General features: G+C 48.4%; 3 protein-coding genes across 6 annotated transcripts in view; 1 reads left to right on the top strand and 2 right to left on the bottom strand.

Moving 5' to 3' along the window:
* LOC103315730 (mucin-5AC) overlaps nt 1–8044 on the bottom strand; it is a 43926-nt gene extending 35882 nt beyond the window's left edge. Inside the window, exon 1 of the mRNA XM_016982477.2 lies at nt 7209–8044. The gene's annotated coding sequence lies outside the window, so the exon portion shown is untranslated. The remainder of the gene's footprint in view (nt 1–7208) is intronic.
* LOC100121680 (elongation factor-like GTPase 1) overlaps nt 1–17760 on the top strand; it is a 65903-nt gene that overhangs the window by 39926 nt on the left and 8217 nt on the right. For 2 of the 3 annotated variants that reach the window (XM_031924541.2, XM_031924540.2), the window contains exon 5: nt 12987–13152. The exons of the other annotated variant lie outside the window; for it this stretch is intronic. In XM_031924541.2, the coding sequence (XP_031780401.1) occupies nt 12987–13152 (166 nt within the window). The remainder of the gene's footprint in view (nt 1–12986; nt 13153–17760) is intronic. 3 annotated transcript variants of the gene reach the window in all.
* On the bottom strand, nt 8317–17144 carry LOC103315739 (protein giant-lens). Of its 2 annotated transcripts, none has more exons than XM_031924547.2 (4): nt 15446–17144; nt 10709–10926; nt 10449–10620; nt 8317–10361 (listed from the first exon to the last, which is right to left on the bottom strand). In XM_031924547.2, exons 1-4 carry the CDS (start codon nt 15749–15751, stop codon nt 10110–10112), a joined length of 948 nt encoding a protein of 315 aa, XP_031780407.1. In that variant the 5' UTR covers nt 15752–17144; the 3' UTR covers nt 8317–10109. The 2 variants fall into 2 exon arrangements, with proteins under 2 accessions (XP_031780407.1, XP_031780406.1); XM_031924546.2 differs by having other exon boundaries at nt 10709–10929; nt 15446–16189.

Raw genomic sequence — 17760 nt, 5'->3', positions numbered from 1 at the left:
TCCAATACGACCGGCCAATTTGTCAATTCCTCTATCGGCTCCTAATCGCCTCTCCTGTTTCTCGAGAGTATAACGAAAATACTGGAAACCGATCGAAAGCATAAAACACAAGCCCAAATAAGCAGTGATTTATAATCGGCAATTACACACTCATATCCTCCGCGTGAAAAAGAGCGATCGCACAATAAACAAACGAAACCTGCGCAGGAAACTCGCCCGTATACAACGGCTCGAATCGAGATTTTAATATAGATAGCGAGAGAGAGAGAGAGAGAGAGAGAAGCGCAGGCCGCGATTTTTGCATTCAATTACGCACCGGCTCTCCGCGTGTATAATGTACACACAATGCAGCGCGTATACACGCGTAATATGCAGATTGCCCCGCTGCAGGGCGAGTTTAGTAGATCGAAAACGCCAACGAACCGTGTGCCATATAGTGTCGGTGTGTCTATACCCCGACTAATAGCAATGGCTCAACGATGCGTGATGTACATACGTGTGTTATTATTTTCAGAATTTTCGTGCATGTGTGTGTGTGTGTACACGACTATGACGATTAACTCTCGCTGTGTACGACGAAGCTATTTCCTTCGGGAATTTTTACTGCTTTTACAGGCTGTATTATTTAATCCCCGTCGTTCTCTCGCGTATAATGAACTAGAATCACTCGCTATGGCTACTGTGCTTTTGCGCGTATAAAGTAACAATGCTCTTAGTCGCAATTAAAATTTACAGATACACAACACAGTTCTCTCTTTCGCCGATCGGGTGGTCGTCGAATCTCTCTTTCTCTCTACATATAACATGCAAATGTGCACTCGCGCTTTTTACCCTCAGCGTTTTTAATTCAGCCGTCGGCAAACACTCGCAACGATCCGCTCGTAAAGCTCGTCGGTGGCAGCGGCGGCTCGTATATAACAACGTGAGCGTGTGTAGCCGCGTATAACAGTAATTATATCGAAGCTTATATTATAGCCCTGTGCGCGCGTAATAAGCCCGAGTATACCTACCGAGTATTACCCCGCGCGAAGCTTCGCCGAGCGTATCGAGCAAACACTTTCGCGATTCATTCGCGGCCTTTCCTCTCTCCGCCCGTACAGACTTTTTCAGCAAGTCTTGTATAGCATACCTATACTATACAGTCTTGCTCGATACGTCAAAGTCGCGCTTTTTACGCGAAACGACGCGAGCGAGCACTCTATTGTGCAGCGCGAGAGAGGGAATTTGTATGTATATATAGGCACACTCGACATTCCAGTTTTCAAGGCGAATGTGCAGGCTCATCGCGGACGAGCGAGCTAGTATATTTCTTTGCTCTCGCCTTGAAAATGCCCTCGCGGCCACTTTGGTGGTTAACAAGTTCAAAGACGCCGGTACCGTTACGTAGCCGAGCGCGACGCCTCTCTGCTGCGGCTGCAGGCACGACCTTCCCGTTCGCTATACTTCGTTTTCTTCTTATTCTCTACTCTCTGCTCTCTGTCTATAGAGAGATTCGCTGATGCGAGTTTGCTCTTTTTCCGTCGATCGAGAGGCTGCTGTCTCTTCTTGGGGGGTGAAAGTTGAAGAGATGGACGTGACGCTACGCGCTTGCCTTTTCGATGGAGATGCCTCGCGCTCGGTAGAAAGCGCGGGAAATTGAATTATTGTGGGAGAGAGTATTAGAGGAAGGAGAGTATTTTTTTTTTTGTTTTGTTTTCGACTGTGGGAAGAGTTGCGCTGCGTGACGTAACAGGATTTCGTGCTTTGTTTTGAAAACAGCGGAGATGCCGCTCTTCCTCAGAAATGAAATTCTCATCTCTTTTATACAAAATCGCTCCTCGCAAAAGTAGTTTCGCGCGCGAAGCTCCTCGTCATCCAGTTTGTTTATCCGTTACGTCAACGGCACTGGCCATGATTTTCCAAATCCAAACGGCAGCTCTCGCGCAGCCATTAGCCATCAGTCACCCACATTACGCTCGTCGACTCTTCTCCGTGAGATACAGCTCTCGTGTTATATTCACTTCTGCAGTGTAACACTCGCGCATTACGGCTCTCTCTCTCTCTCTCTCTCTCTCTCTCTCTCGAGACGCTTAGCAGAAGAAGAAGCCGCTGCACACCTGAGTGCGCAACTTTTTGCCCGAGATTTTTCTCTCAGCGACGGCGGCGCCGTGTCGCGAGCGCGAAGAAGAGAGAAACGTGCCTCGACTGATCGATGCCGTGTGTTCCGAGACTCGTAAACGCCGCGCGGACGCAAATGGATACACGTATTATATTGTACGCAGCTGCGAGAGCAAACAAACGCGACGACGGATAATATAGAGGGACGTGTTATAAACCGAGGTTTTTCTACGTGATCAATCTCTCTGTTGTGTATAATCTAATGAGTACGGGAAAGTGCACATCGAGGTTATGATGAATATTGAAACATAAGCGGTTGGAAAAACGTACGCGAGGATGAAAGTGCATAGCGATGAAAGCGTCGTTCCCTTGCAGTGTATAACGGCGATAAGCGACGAGCTTCTTGTCGTCCTTTTAAGAGAGCAAACTCGTTTTCGAAAAGCATCGCCGCTCGATGAAATAGTGAACTCGGCGGAGCATAAATTCCGAAATCGAATCGAGGCTCGCGCTCGCTGACGCCGCTTCGCGTTATTAGAGATGATGGATGTTCGCACGACGCCTATATCGATAAGCTTCTCTTTTTGCTCGACATTCGTCTGGAAGGAAATGTGATAAGTCGGTAGGGTATAGAGTAACTGTTTGTTTTTGAGAACTCGACTTTTATCGGGGACCGGATCGGTTAATTTCGCCATCCCGATGCAGCAGCAGCGGCAGCATTCGCGAGTTAGAGTAATTAACACTTACGGCTGATTTATGCTTTATAATTAGCCTCTCGATCGCTTAAACTTTGTATGGATGCGGAACATCCTATTTATCTTTCAAACTAGTTTCGAGGCCTGTTCGCTGCAACAAAAAAAAAAAACAAGTGGCGGCTCAGAGTCTCGAAAAAGTTCCCCCGTGGATATACACTCCTTTGCATTTTTTAAGTTACGAGAGAAGCTCGTGGAAAAAAATTAACACGAGAGAGAGAGAGAGAGAGAGAGAGAGAGAGAGAGAGAGAGAGAGAGAGAGAGAGAGAGAGAGAAGGCAGCGCAGCTGCTACGCGGGGGAATCAGCGCGATGCGTTAACTTTTTTTCCAAAGCTCGTTCGGAAAGTTTCAATCCCGCGCGCTACGTAACTTTGCAGCGAGTAACGAATGTAAATTCGACACGATTACACGCGAGTGATTTACTCGGGGGTAGGGATTGATAAAAATAGCACCGCATGATAATGGAACAGAGAATAAACCGACAAGCTGTTCAAGACAGGCCGTAAGCTCCTGCGGAACATTACCTCCCGGAAAAGTTCCAATCCCTCGACCGCAAATAAAAAAAAACTGTATTTCAACGCTGCAAATCTCGATATAATCCCCTTCCGTTTAATCCAAAAATCCCCGCATCCAAAAAAGCCTCCCCCGTCGAAAACAGCACTCTAAAGTAGTTCCGTATAATCCGTCCTCCATCGCAAGTAGAGCTCTCTGCTCGCAGGCAGTAAACAGCACAGCACACACATGCCTCTTACTTTCCGGCTCTTAGCGCGAAGCGTGACCGCGAGTACGAGCGAAAAAGCGCCAGTCCTCTCGCGCACGTGTGCAACAACGCTTCTATAGACTCGTAGAAAAAGGGGCATACATAAGCCGCTGCTGCTGCACTTGACACACTGCAGTAACAGCAGCAGCCTGTGTTTACAATTGACTTTCTCCGCGAGCGAGCGCGCGAATCATCGCGTGTATATATGCGTGTGGCCTTAATATCTATTTTCCACGCATGTACGCCGTGTGCATGAGGATATAGGAAAGAGAGAAACGGAGGATGTTATGAGCGATTCTTATCTCGTCTCCGGGAGGCTCATCCTCTCTCTCGATGCTGCACGCGCGAAACTTTCTACGCGATATATGTATGCATGTGACGATGCGTGTGCTTGTATATGTATATGTAAAGGATATGCAGGACAGCTGGCGCGGCTATAGGCGCGACGTTAAACGAATCTGAAAACCGCTCCGAATGATGCACTTGGCATGGATACGTCCGGCTACTGCAGCTGATGCGATAAGACGCTGTTTTATCGAGTTTCTCTCGAGCACACACTATATACTCCCGCGGCAATTCGTCGCGGTTCTTCTTTCTTTTTTCTCCTCTTTGCACATAATAAACGATCGCGATTTTTCAGCTCGTTTCGCGCTCGGGCTTTCTAATGAATCAAAACGTGACTTTCTATTGATTTCAAAGCGCAGCTATACGGCTCTAACGACGACGTTAACAATGAGCTGATTACCCGGGTAGATACAGTCCGCGATGTGTCTGCGGTTGTATGTGAAAGTCCCGATTAGGACGTTAATCGAATTAGCTCTCATTGTTCGCGGATTAGTGCCGGCTGATTATAACGTTTAAAAAAAATCGTTATTAAATCGCTGTGTATTATATTATATCGAGGGAATATCACTTATCGATAGAGAGGGAGAGGGCTATTTATGTGTGTTATATATCCTGCGCGATGGGAGATAGGCTATCGCGTACAAGCATCGCTTTTTCGAAAAGCTACATTAATTGACGTTGAGCTCGCGCGTGTGTGTGTGTGTGGGTCTATATAGAGAGCGAGCGATTGTCGAGCACAGTAGCATCAAGATATACAGCGTATATCAGATGCTCTAGCTTTTCGCTTTTTTTTTTGTTCTCTCGAACCAGTATATTATTGTACATGAATCACAGCGCATGCATCGATGATGATTTATCGATCTCCATCAGGCATTTTTATCCCTAGAAAATTGAAATCCTCCGCGCAACACTATAGACGCGCGATTGCCATCGCTCGATATATATCGGCTCCAATCGTTAGCTAATGACGCGAGTAGCTCTCCCCTATAAATCAATCCACCCACTGTGTAAGCTGCTCTTGAAAAATCAGCATCGGCGCGAGCGAAATTACAATTCGCGCGTGGGGTCAGAGTTCATACCACTAGTGTGTGTGTGTGCGTGTGTGTGTGTGTATGTACGTGTTTTACTCTGGAAGAAAGTCCTGGGCACGAGTTTCGAGTCCGAAAATTTATAGCCCCCCGTTGGAAAATGTTGCTCTTTCACCGTTTTGACTTTTTGCCAGCGGTTCGCGGAATATCTCACGATCGAATTGCACGAGAGAGCCGCGCAGCATGTGAACTCTTGTCACGCGCTGCACACATACACACGTGCTCCTCTGTGTGTTATCTCATTCGAGGTCTAGTCACGAGAGTTGTATAGAGAAGCTCGAAGGTAAGAACGCTTCTATGCATATAATACACACAACGAGAGCAAAACGTATATAAGCCGCTTTTCAATCACGTGGATGTATATTCCTTCTACGCAACCTAATCATTGCCTCCGATAAACGACCCCTTCGAGATCGAATCTTATATAGATCATCTTTCTCGCGAGAGTGAAATCCACTTTATACACCGTCAGGTTGTAAACAATATGCCACACGCGCGCACGTGGTGGTCCCATTGTTAAACGCGAAATTCATTGTTTTATCTCCTCCACTTCGCGCGAGCTTTCCTCCGCACGTGTACGCGCTGCAGTCCTTTTATTTGCATATGTATACGTCGGCGAAGAGAGAGAGAACAGCCCACGGGGAGAACGCGTTGAACGCAGCGAAATAACGCGCGCGTATTAAATTCCTGCGGCTCTGCGGCGCTCGTTTTAAAGCCCGATGTACACACACACACACGCGCGAGGCATTTCCTTAAGCTCGCGCGCGCGCAAGATTAAGCTTTGAGCGATGTGGCATGCACTCGTCGTCGTTGTTGTAACGCGTAATTACGAGAATTTTTCCCCGAGGCGGAGGAAATGTAATTGCGGCTTTGTTCTTTGTAAGCGGGCTGAACTTGTTTCGTGTAAACAGCTGCTAACGAGCTGATGTAAAGCATTGGAGATTTCTAGGATTTTCCTTTTGCATTTGATTAGAGATGGCTCGACGGGCTGACCATTTACGGCTCTGCTTTGACGCAACACTGATGCACCGTCGAGCGGAAAAGTTCGATCGAAGTGAGAGAGAGAGAGAGAGAGAGAGAGAGAGAGAGAGAGAGAGAGAGAGAGAGAGAGAACTGCGAGCGTCTTTTAATATAGAAAATCCAGTTGCCAATCGGGGAAACGATATCGCGACGACCTCACACGCACTGCTCTATCTCAACATCGTTATTATTTATTGTACACAGCTGGCGCTGCAGCCAACAGAGTTAAGTCCATCGGATGCACAACTGTTAATCCTGCAGCGCATCATCCCACTCTCTCTCTCTCTCTCTCTCTCTCTCTCTCTCTCTCGGATCCCTCTCATTACTTTGTCACATCTCGGGAGAATCGCGTCTCTCTCTCTCTCTCTCTCTCGGGCCAATAATAGCAGGTTTCGAAAAGAGGTCGGGGCGAACGAAGCGACGATAATGATTATTTAAGCTGCCCCTTCCTGATCGACATCGCGTCCCTATTATCTCCCTCTCTCTCTAGATTAACGCCGCGGCGCGCACAATGCCCTCGAAGATTATACGCGGCTCGGAAAAATTATCACTTTGCGCTCCGTCAATCTACTCTGTGCTCAGGACGACACTTTAAGGATGTACAGATATAAAGCCACTGCCGCCGTCGCCGCAGAGGATAATTGTCGCGCCGGGGATGATGCGATCCCGCGCGCTACCATCGCGTGACTCCTCCACTGATGCGCCCTTATACTCTGCGTGTTGCGGGATAGTTTAGAAGAGGATATCGCCTCGAGGGCCAATAACCTTCTGCCGCCGCCGGGAGAATTGCTGTACGTGTTACACGCGGACTTTTTCCTCGACTGACATCACATCGAAGAGAGAAAGGGTTATATTACGTAGGCGCAAAATCCTCGGAGAGCTACCGCTCGGTAGCTGCTACGCTGCTTCCGCTCGTTCTCGAAAACAATCGTCCGGAAAAGAAGCGAGCCACCGTTTTTCCCTCGAGGAAAAAAGTCCCAGCTCGGCAAGAAACTAAAGAGCTGCACTCGAAAGAGAGAAAAAAGGAGAGACGAAGAAGAAGAAGGCACGACGAGAAGACGCAACGAAGCGCGAGAGACAGGACAGAGGGGCAGGCTAACTATTATACGAGCCGGCACGGCGTGTATTAGTATCGCAAGTAGAACGAACCTTGACATTGGCCTGGAGATTGCAGCGCACGCTCCGGCCTTCCTCGATCGATCATTGTGTGGGTAGTATAGGCTCTCTTTCTCTCTCAGCTCTCGTGACTGCACACAGCTCTCGCTCTTTGATCTCGCCTCTGGCTTTTGCCTTGGTTGTATTTTTTGCTCTCCTGACACTTGCAGCGGCCTCTTCCATCCTATCTCTCCGCAGTAGAGAAAGTTTTTTCATTTCGCGTTACAACGGAATTGGCAACGAACGACGGAGCTTTGGAAAATTTAAAGCGGTGCGCGCGACAAACGAGCTCGAGCTCAATTCCACGTGCAGCAGCGATTTCCTGTGTGTTATTTCGAGGGAACGCGTACATAATCGAAAGGACGCGCACGATCTTGAAATCTATCTCTGTAATTGCATTATTTGCTCGAAATCGAGTCGTAGCACGTGAATGCGATCCGCGTCGCAAACTGAACAATCCCGCGAGGCTGCAGTCAATTAAAATAACTAATTTTAGCCGTGACGGTATCGCTGAATATTATATTCTTGAAAGCTCTGCAGCCTCGACGACAAGGGAGTTATAGCGGCGTGTCTGTTGCAGAGGCTGAAATTTATGCGTAACAAATGAGCCCGAGCTCGTAACTTCTGCTATTCAAACGTCCTTCTCAATAGAGCTATTCTCGAGTCAATTAAGCGGATTTTTAAACCAAGTGCACAATGGATGATTCTAGCTGTTTGGATACACCGTCGCGGCGTCGATTTGCTGGAAAATTGTTTTGGGAGATGAGATTAATTAAAAATTACTCTCCGAGGTTTGCTGTGGATACGATGGGAGAGAACAGCTTCGCGATGGAAGGAGGATAGCGTTTGAAAGTAACAGGACTTTACCGCTCTGGTTTAGCTGCTCGACCGGGAGGCTAGAGACATCTGGAGGAAACGGTGATGTAGGTCGGGTAGGAATCTACTTTGCCGATGGTTGCTTCGAGCGATCTGCGGATGGTAAGGGGGTCCTCGGTTGATACTGCGAGGAGTTTGCGAAATTCGCAAACAGATTGTATTATTTTGTTTTCTTTCCAAGTACTTTGAATAATTCAATGTATGCGGTTGAAATGAACAGGGCAAGTTTTAACAGCATCGTGATATATTTTATTAAAATGTAATCATTCAAACATGTAATGCCGATATCAAATCGACCATCCTCAATATCGTTTCGCAGTCGCTAATAATAATGGTACAATAGTAATTGTAACGCAGTATCTTAATTTAATTTTTCATTCTTTCGATTATTTACAGTCGTCAGTTGAATGGCATGAGAAATATAATGTAAATCGATTAAATATACACGTAACAGTACTTGTATAACGTCGATTCCACAATGGTAATGATTCATGATGTGATTTATATAGTTACAATAATAGTTCTTATCAATCGATAATATACGTTATTAATTATAATTATAAAATAAAATAATATTAATAATAAATATAAATGATGATGTGACTCAGTCGAGATTCGTCGTGTTTACAGCTTGAAATAAGAAGTATAGTATAAGGCGATCGAAACGGCGTATCTCGACTAGGTGCTCACACGTGATAATAATAATAGCAGTCGCAACGGTTTACTGTTTATCGACGTAAACGGGAATGATAAAATTGCGTACATCAACGTATCAGGGGGGAAAACCAATATAATAATATTATCAATAATAGAAAATAATAATTAATAACGAGTGTATCAACGTTGGCCGCGTGAAGATTGGCCACTACGTCTCCTAGGCGAGTCGAGATAAAATTTGAAAAAATTCATCGTTAAATCATCATAGAAAATATAATTAACTATACACAGGTATCTCTATACAAATTCAACGATAATTTCTACCTTTGAACAGGTATTTTCTCTCTATAAAACATATCGCGGGACATACGATAACAATACACGATATAATATTGTCGGAATGGCGCGTGCGCGTCTCCATAAGGTCTATAAATATCGATCTATCATCGTAATAATAATAATAATAATAAACTATACTACCTCCTCTCACATCCTCGACCTTGCGACGCTTTGTATAATCTCTCGCGAGGAATATAAGCAATTTGTACTTGGTTATAAAGGACTCCCTCATCGTGTCTAATCATCGTCTTCCTCGCCTACGTATCATCGCGCTTCAACTCGTCGTTGTATAAAGTACAAACTTGTATACCCTGCTGCGGGGGTATACGTATACGCGGGTAACATATCTTTCGTGTCTCATTTTGTTTCGTTATGTATTTTTGCGAGGACGAGGTGCTTATACAGTAGTATTAAGCTCCAGTCACGATAACGAACGCTCTCTCGCATCGACTAACGATGATCTTAGAAGTAATAATGTTGATGATGATTATCATAAGAATAGTAGCAGTAATAATAATAATAATAATAATAATAATAATAATAATAACGTATAATAATCGAAATAATAATGATCGCTCGCTCGATAAAAGCAGCAGCTTCGCTGTGTGTTGGTGTCTTTCGTTCGTGTATTGTTGTGGGCGGCTAAAAAGAGGCGAGGGGGTGGCGCGCGCGTGTCCCCCCCTCCCCTCGCCTCCCCGCGGGTACGAAAGCGTATAATAAATACAATAATAATAATAATAATAATAATAATTCTGCGAATAATGAAGAACATCGCGTCACCGGCACGCGCTCGCGGCAGGCATTCGAAACAAAAATCTCTCTCACACACGTAGTCGCACTCTCTCGCAGTCTGGACATCGATGAGGCCCTGGCGTGTCGCGACAACAAAGTAATAAGGGCAACGCCTCGGGCCTGGAAGACTATCTGGGGGTATATATATATATATAAATATATCTATAAATATATTAGGAATGTGTTACAACGATGGTGGTACTCTCTCTCTCTCGTCCTGCTCGAAGGGAATCACTTGACGAGAGTGTAGACCGGCTCGTTCGTGTGGCGCACCGGTACGCAGTGTCCGCTGTAGATCTTGACCCCGTGGCTGTCGCCGTAGTAGCTCGAGGGTAGCGAGCCCGGATCCGTGTGTCGCCTCGGACACCTGTGAGCCTTCGGACACTGGCACAGGGGCGAGGCGTTCACGTCTTCCAGCGGCGAGTTCGTCTTTTTGTGGACCGTGAACAGTCTGCAGGGCTCTTTGGGCTGGCAGCGCATCCTCTGCGGGGGGGACAAGCAATGATTCGGCAATTAGGCATTTGATTATACACAAGTAGGGATGTAAGGTACTGAATTGAAGATGCTTACGCTTTGGGGAGAGCAGGCGAACGAGTAGATAAAGGCCGGATTTCCGCTGGGCAGCATGTGGTGGTGCCTCTTGACGAGGTAGGCTACGCTGCCCGGCCGACACCTGCAGTGCATCTTCTGGACGGTCGAGTTTCTCGGGCCGGCGCCTGGGGCGATCGTCCACGTTACGTCCCTGAGGAGAGGAAGAGATAAGGCCTCGTTAGGTACATACGCAATGAATAAAATCTTTATGTTTACTTCGAAATGCAAAATATACTCACTTGAAGTAGCGGCAGACGGGCAGGCGCTTGACCGGTTCGCAGAGCTTGTACTGGCGGGTCTTGTCGACGATGGTGTGGCCGTCGTCGGCGTGTAGGCTGCGGGAACAGGTCCTGCCGGACGGGCAGCGACACTGACGCTCGACCCAGGGGTCACCGTAAAGGTCGACCTTGCTGCAGACCTCAGCTTTGTCCTGACATTCGGGTAGGTCCGCCTCGCTCTTCTGGAAGAAAACGAAGCGACTTTTAGACTCACCAAACATCGATTTTCTATATCAACATATAGTAATATACAGTATACAACACATAACAGCGAAGGAAAGAGAAAGCGTTTCGCTTGCACCGGATGCGGATCGATTTTTCCCTCCTTTTTTGCAATAATTCCCGGCCGCGTATAAAAGTGCGCTCTCTCTCTCTCTCTCTCTCTCTCTCTCTCTCTCTCTCTCTCTCTCTCTCTCTCTCTCGCGACGCGGGTAATTGCTTGTAATTGCTTATATCTTTCCGGTTTTTTCTGCGCGGCGATTTTTGTTTAAAAGCCCCATTCAGAGCGATACACATTTACACGCACACACGCGTCCAGTCGCAAAGGCGTGTTCGTTTCATTTCCGTTTCGAGAAGCTCGAGAGCTAATCGCGTTTTTGTTTTCGGTCACGTACGCCTCGATAATAATTCGCAGACACGCGCATGCGTTCGATTCTCGAGCTGCAATAAGCGAGCACGTGGGGACAAGATGAATTTTAATTGATGAAACTCGTTATATAGGTATATCCAGTGGCATCTCTCATCCGTAGGTACGTCTGCAGCAGGAAACGAGTTTGCAGGAAAGCGGCCGATTGAAATTCGAAAAAAAGGAGGATGGGCAGGAGGAAGAAGCGGCTGCAGGAGAAAAACGAGAGCGTATAATTATTTCGAGAGAGTAGCTGCAGCGCGGCAGCAGCTCGAGCGAGGAAAGAATATATGTATACAGAGGCACAGACACAGAGAGTGAGAGAGAGAGAGAGAGAGAGAGAGAGAGAGAGAGAGAGAGAGAGAGAAGAAAGGACGGAAGGCGGCCGGACGGAAGGAAGGAAGTATTTATTGAATGGAAAAAAGGTGTGCAAGAAAAGAAGGAAATGATGAATGAAAGAAAATGCAGGTATGCAGGAAGAAGCGGGAGCAGAAGAAGAAGAAGAGCAGGCTGCACTACGTGGGAAAACTGCCGGATGAATTGTCAAAGCCGGAAAGGGAGAGAGAGAGGGACCCCTCGGAAATTTATTTCCGGCCGCAGAGAGTTATCATTGAATGATCGGCTCCGAGAGACTGTACCTACCCCCGCTGGGCAGAAAAAGGAAGCCGGAGGGATTTTCCCGGCGGGATGCAGGCTGTGCCTTTTTCCGGCGAATTAGCCGGACACGGCCGGTAGTAAAAAATAATGGGAGCCCGAGCCCCCGCAAGTGAATAGAGAGGCTCCTTTAAGAAATGGCGGAAGTCGTCGTCGCCCGGGGGAGAATAAGCCGGAAGTCCCCAGAGAGCGAGAGAGAGAGAGAGAGAGAGAGAGAGAGAGAGAGAGAGAGAGAGCAGCGCCAGCTACGCTGCCTGTATACACCTATACTGTCCCACAATAGGCCCAGCAAATCATAACATCCGAGAGACGATCGCTCGTGCTTATCCTTTGGAAATCCAGCTTTTTTTTCATACCTGTTACGTCCCACCCCGGAACCGGTGCATGTCGCGCGCGCCCGCGCGGAGGGAAATACAAAGGCCGCCTGCGCAAAGTACCGTTGCGCTCGATTTTCGGGAATGTGCGGTGCAAATAAGCGTCGATACGTTCTCGCATTATCGCTCTGCGATGCGGTGGAAAGTGCTTTAACAACGTCGAGAACGCGAAGATCGATCGTCGGGGTGTGGTGCGTTACCAGCATGAAAATAACGCAGAGCCAAGATGACGGAGAAAAAATAATGCCTGATGATGCCCGCAGTGCGCTCCGCGCTATAGTATATACGGCAGTAGAGAGGAGTAACGAATTAATTGGAAGATCGATCGGCTCCCTACGCAGAGCACTTGGTGCGTTATATATTCAGCCTCTGGCATTAATCGTGATCCCAATCGTTTAACGACCTTAACGATACGTATACACACACGCCCGCGTATATACATATGTTGTGTGCATACCCTCTGTGTACGATAACAATGATTATTGTTGCTGCAAATGCGATCTCGCAATCCTGCCCTTTCTACACAAGCACACCACCGAGTTTATAATATATACACAGATATAACGTGTGTGTGTGTGCGAGGCAGAGCAAAAAGCAAACGACGTCTCGCAGTCGGGACGACGACGGAGTGTCTGCCTTGGCAGACGCGACGATCCTCCAGCGACAACAGGTCCATTCAGAGCTCGTCAGCCGGCGTCAATCTCAGCAATCACGCACGTCCTGTGTATCCATCGCGGAGAATCCACCGCTCGGTAATTAAAAGACACGACTGCTTTTTTCATCGCTTCCTCTCTCTCTCTCTCTCTCTCTCTCTCTCTCTCTCTCTCTCTCTCTCTCTCTCTCTCTCTCTCTCTCTCTCTCTCTCTCTCTCTCTCTCTCTCCTATATATTTTTCATCGCGTGCTAAGGCGAGATGGGCAATTTCCTGCGGAACCTTATTTTTGCCTTCTTCCTCTTTCTCTCTCTCTTGGGGCGATCGGCGCTGCACGATATGATTTTTCTCGACCTATATTCCCGCCTCGTATACGAATGACTCTCGCACGCGCGAATGAGTGAATGTACACGCAGCACAATGAGCGCCGCACCGCAGCGACTCGGAGCATGAATGAAAACACACGTGGCTCTCGGCTCACGCGCTCGAGCAGTAGAGAGTCTAAATGAACGACCGATACGCGCGCGAGCGTGATGTGTATACACACAACGCGTAAGCGGCGGATGAATGGTCCTGCGGTTTTTTTCTCTCTCTTGAGTATTTTTCGAGCGAAATATATGCGCGTAGTTCTTTTTTTTTCGCTGCGACGGTTATACGGCTTTTCCACGAAGAGATCACATAGCTCTCTCGCAGGCGTGTTAATTCGCTCTGCGCGCTCCCAATGAAAAGTTTAAATACTTAATTGGCGGCGCGCGCGAGAGCCGCGAGGCATTATGAAATGAGACTTACATAAACAAAGTCATATGTGCCGCGGTTTAAGTGCCGGCCGAGGTCGCGTACGTGCAGATCCGCTCTCAAAAGCGAGGGATAATGAAAAAATTCCAGTTTAACAGATCTGCGTGTATTATACGCGTGTGAATTGCGAAAACGAGAGCGTGAGCTTTAACACACACACACACACACACACTGGCGAGTATGACAGATGGTACGGCCGAGTCAGATTTTTCTGGGCGTGTGTGCGTTGTGAAGAAAGAAGAAGCCGGCGTTGTTTGCTCAGCCAAATGAGCTGCATCACGCATCGGGAGCTTCTTCCCACAGTCGATCGAACAGCTTGATCGAGAATCGTGCGCGGCTTGTATGCAACAATATGCGCAAGGTCTGTATGTAGCGAACGAAAAGGAAAGGCTGATACACGTGCTGCTTAGAGCGAAACCTGTTGAGCGAAAGGAAATCTAGCGGCAGGTTATACTGTGGGAGTCGAGCTTGCGAGCGAGTATTATACGCATACACACGTGGGGGCGTCGTCAGTGTATGGAACGTTAGACGCGCGCAGAGTCGGTCATCTGCAGCCGCCCGGTGCAGCAACGAGTGCCAGGTGTCGAGTTGCTCTCTTTCTCTCTCTCTCTCTCTCTCTCTCTCTCTCTCTCTCTCTCTCTCTCTGCGGTCGTGGGAGAAGCCAGAGACTCGTGAGAACTTCCGGATGAGAGCCCGGCCTTCCGGTAGCCCTATTATTCCATTTTAGTTCACTGCCACCGTTTCCCTCTCTCCACCTCCTTCTTCATCTTCTTCGCGAATACTCGTATACGTCACGTGGTGCACGGACTGTACCATATACTACGCGCTCGTGTGCTTTTCGGCGCAGGCATTTAGTCAACAGGAAGTCAGCGCCGGCTTTCTTTCGAACTCGCTTGGCGCGATTCGATCGAACGTATCGAGTTTCTACGCGAGCTGCTACACTACTCGCTGCTGTGTGTATATAGTATAGGAGAGAACGCGTACGAAAGAGTAGAGGGAGAGAGACACGGGAACTGGCTGTTAAGCCGGCCGCACCGTTACGTAATCACGCGCATACCTATTCCGGAAGTGGCTTTTACTGATCGATTCGCGTGCCGATCTTCCAGGAGAGCAACAGCCCCTGCGTCGCCGACCTCTGACCTCGACGACTTTCTCGCTGATCTGTTGCACTCTCTGCGAGAGCTGTGTCTGTTTATCAGCTGAGAGAGAGAAAGAGAGAGAGATACGAGCTAACTAGGCCAAACGAGCATTGTTGCACTGCAGCAGCGGCGCGCTACACACCACGTGAGCGAAAATCGGTTCGCGCGCCTTTTTTCCTCCGCGTTATACAATGTACATACTCGGGAGATCGTTACACGTATAATACACGGCTCTGTGTTATTGTTGACAGAGAGTGAGCTAGCGAGAGGTTGACGCTCGAGAGAGAGAGAGAGAGAGAGAGAGAGAGAGAGAGAGAGAGAGGGAGAGAGAGAGAAGGAAAAAGATTGACCAGCGGCGTGTGTGCGCACGCGGGGGGAAGAAAAATTGATGGAGCTCTTCCTCTATCCCGCCGATTAAAAAGGCGCGGTTGAAAAAAAAAAGAACAAGAGCAGTACTTACGCCTATCTGATAAACGACGAGGGGTTCCTTCTTCGTCTCCTTCTTCTGGTCGCCGATCAGCACGATCGTCGTGTCGGGCATATCCCCGAGTAGCTGGAGATCGGCGACGATGCTGTTGTCGACGTTGACGCCCGAGGAGAGCGAGGACGTCGAGGGCACGAGCGCTTTGAGCAGCTCCTCGCCGGTCTCGTCGTCGAACTCCATGCCCAGGAGGCTGTCGCTCGCGGAACACACCTGCCTCGTCAGGCTTAACGCCATCGTCAGCAGCCACAGCTGGGCCACCTCCATCGTCCTTCCTAACCTCATCCTGATGTGCGTTCGTACGTGTGTCTGCGTGTTTATACCGTTTGTAGCTTGCGCCGCGAGTCAGCTGTATACGCGCACAACGCGGCACTCGGTCTCTCTATCGAGTTTTAATTCGTAATATCCCTCGTATACTCGTCGCTGCAGGTACGTGCGTGCGAGAGTTCTGCGTCGGGTGTAAAAGAGGGTGTAAGCGTGTCAGACGTTTCTCTCTCTCTCTCTCTCTCTCTCTCTCTCTCTCTCTCTCTCTCTCTCTCTCTCTCTCTGCGCTCGTCAATTAAAGTCCATCTTCAGCAGGGGAGACACTCCGGTGAATATACCTGCAGAGCAGCGGCGGCGGTGGCGGTGTTGTCCGACTCTTAGGGGAGCGGCAGGCGCAAGACAACGTGGGCAGCAGATAGCACGCTGACGACTGCCGACTCGGAGCTCCAGAGCTACGGACCGGAGCAAACTATGAATGGCTGCCCCCACTACCGCTCTCTCTCTCTCTCTCTCTCTCTCTCTCTCTCTCTCTCTCTCTCTCTCTCTCTCTCTCTCTCTCTCTCTCTCTCTCCACTCACACAGAACTGTAGCCGTCCCTTTCGGTGTATACACTATATACCCCCACCAGGCTTACACACTCTACCCCCTCCTGCGCTCTCTCTCTCTCTCTCGGCACAACTCACTCTCTCGCCTCCTTTTCACCTACAAACAACACGCAGCAGCTCCTCGCCGTCTTCTCTCTCTTTCACGAGGTGTACAGTAATGCTATATGCTGATGCTGCTGCTGGTGTAGTGGGGGAAAAGCGATCTGTAGATGCTGCTGCGAGAGAGGAGGCCTACAAATTTACCTGCGAGAGACTGCATGCGCACACGCGCCAACTATCTCTCTCTCTCTCTCTCTCTCTCTCTCTCTCTCTCTCTCTCTCTCTCTCTCTCTCTCTCGGTTGTGTGCGTATATATTGTTGCTTGAAAAAAATGCCGAGAGCAGGAATGCCGCAAGCGCGCATGTGTGTGTGTGTGCGCACCGTTCACCTGTGCGGAGAGGAAGGACGATTCATTCATGTATATACACACACACACACACACACACATATATATATACACACACGAAGGCGAGCGCGGCTGCCGAGGTAATTAATTAACGAAGCTCTCGAGTCGACGGAGGAAATAAACGTTGAATATTGCATATTGCGCATAATGTCACAGCGATATTTCACGAGGTGCGCGCGTTGAATAACTCGTATCCGGAGACTACGGCACGCGTATGGTTTTTTTTTCACGGATAACAGTATACACCAGCGAGAAGAGAAGCGGATAGAGCTTCCGCTATAGGAAGCTATCGCGCAACCGCTCGTGTGTGTGTGTGTGTATGTACATTTCTAAATAATGTCTCCGCTGCGCCGCAGTCGTCGCCGTTACATAAATCCGGACATCATCCTTGCGATGTGCCTCACGTATGCAGAGTACAGCTGTATTGGTTTTATCCCGGCTTCGAGAAAACGCCGATGGAAATACTGATCGCGACTGATAATCGTGAGTTTATACAAAGTCGTCGGTAGAGGCCGAAAGTGTGATTATATCGACGATCGAATCTCCGCGAGAAAAAAAATCGCGCTCGGTTTAGTCACTCCGCGGCACAAAGGCTCTGGGAGTTAATTATCCGACTTTTGAATCACGCGAGAAATATTGACTTTGTACACGCGATGAATGAATTATCGGAACGTGTGGTATGGTAAGCGGACAATCTTCTGGATTTTCGAGTCACGAAAGAAACATCTACTTATAGATGAGTAATCAATGAAGAAAACTCCGCGGAAAACACTCCGACAATAACAACAACACGTCCCATCCTGGCAATCATCCGCGCAGCATCTCTCCTCCTCCTCCTTCGCGCGCACGTGCGTCCATCATTCATGCGTAGGTATGAATCGCGAGCATAGGCCACTTTGAGACTGCACACGTATCTCCTCTTCCCTCCTCCCTCTTACGCAAAGATCCGACTCTCCTCTCCAGCCGCAGGTTGTTTTGAA

This window comes from Nasonia vitripennis, chromosome 2, assembly GCF_009193385.2.
Source record: "Nasonia vitripennis strain AsymCx chromosome 2, Nvit_psr_1.1, whole genome shotgun sequence".
Taxonomy (NCBI): Eukaryota; Metazoa; Arthropoda; class Insecta; order Hymenoptera; family Pteromalidae; genus Nasonia; species Nasonia vitripennis.
Note: the sequence above shows the minus strand (reverse complement) of the source record. Positions and strands in the feature narration are given on the sequence as shown.

Coding starts and splice junctions, on each gene's coding strand:
- LOC103315739 (XM_031924546.2), bottom strand. CDS start 15,751: ATGAGGTTAGGAAGGACGATGGAGGTGGCCCAGCTGTGGCTGCTGACG. Junction 10,930..15,445: donor TCGTCGTTTATCAGATAGGC/GTAAGTACTGCT, acceptor GTTTTCTTCCAG/AAGAGCGAGGCGGACCTACC. Junction 10,362..10,448: donor TCGCCTGCTCTCCCCAAAGC/GTAAGCATCTTC, acceptor TCCCCCCCGCAG/AGGATGCGCTGCCAGCCCAA.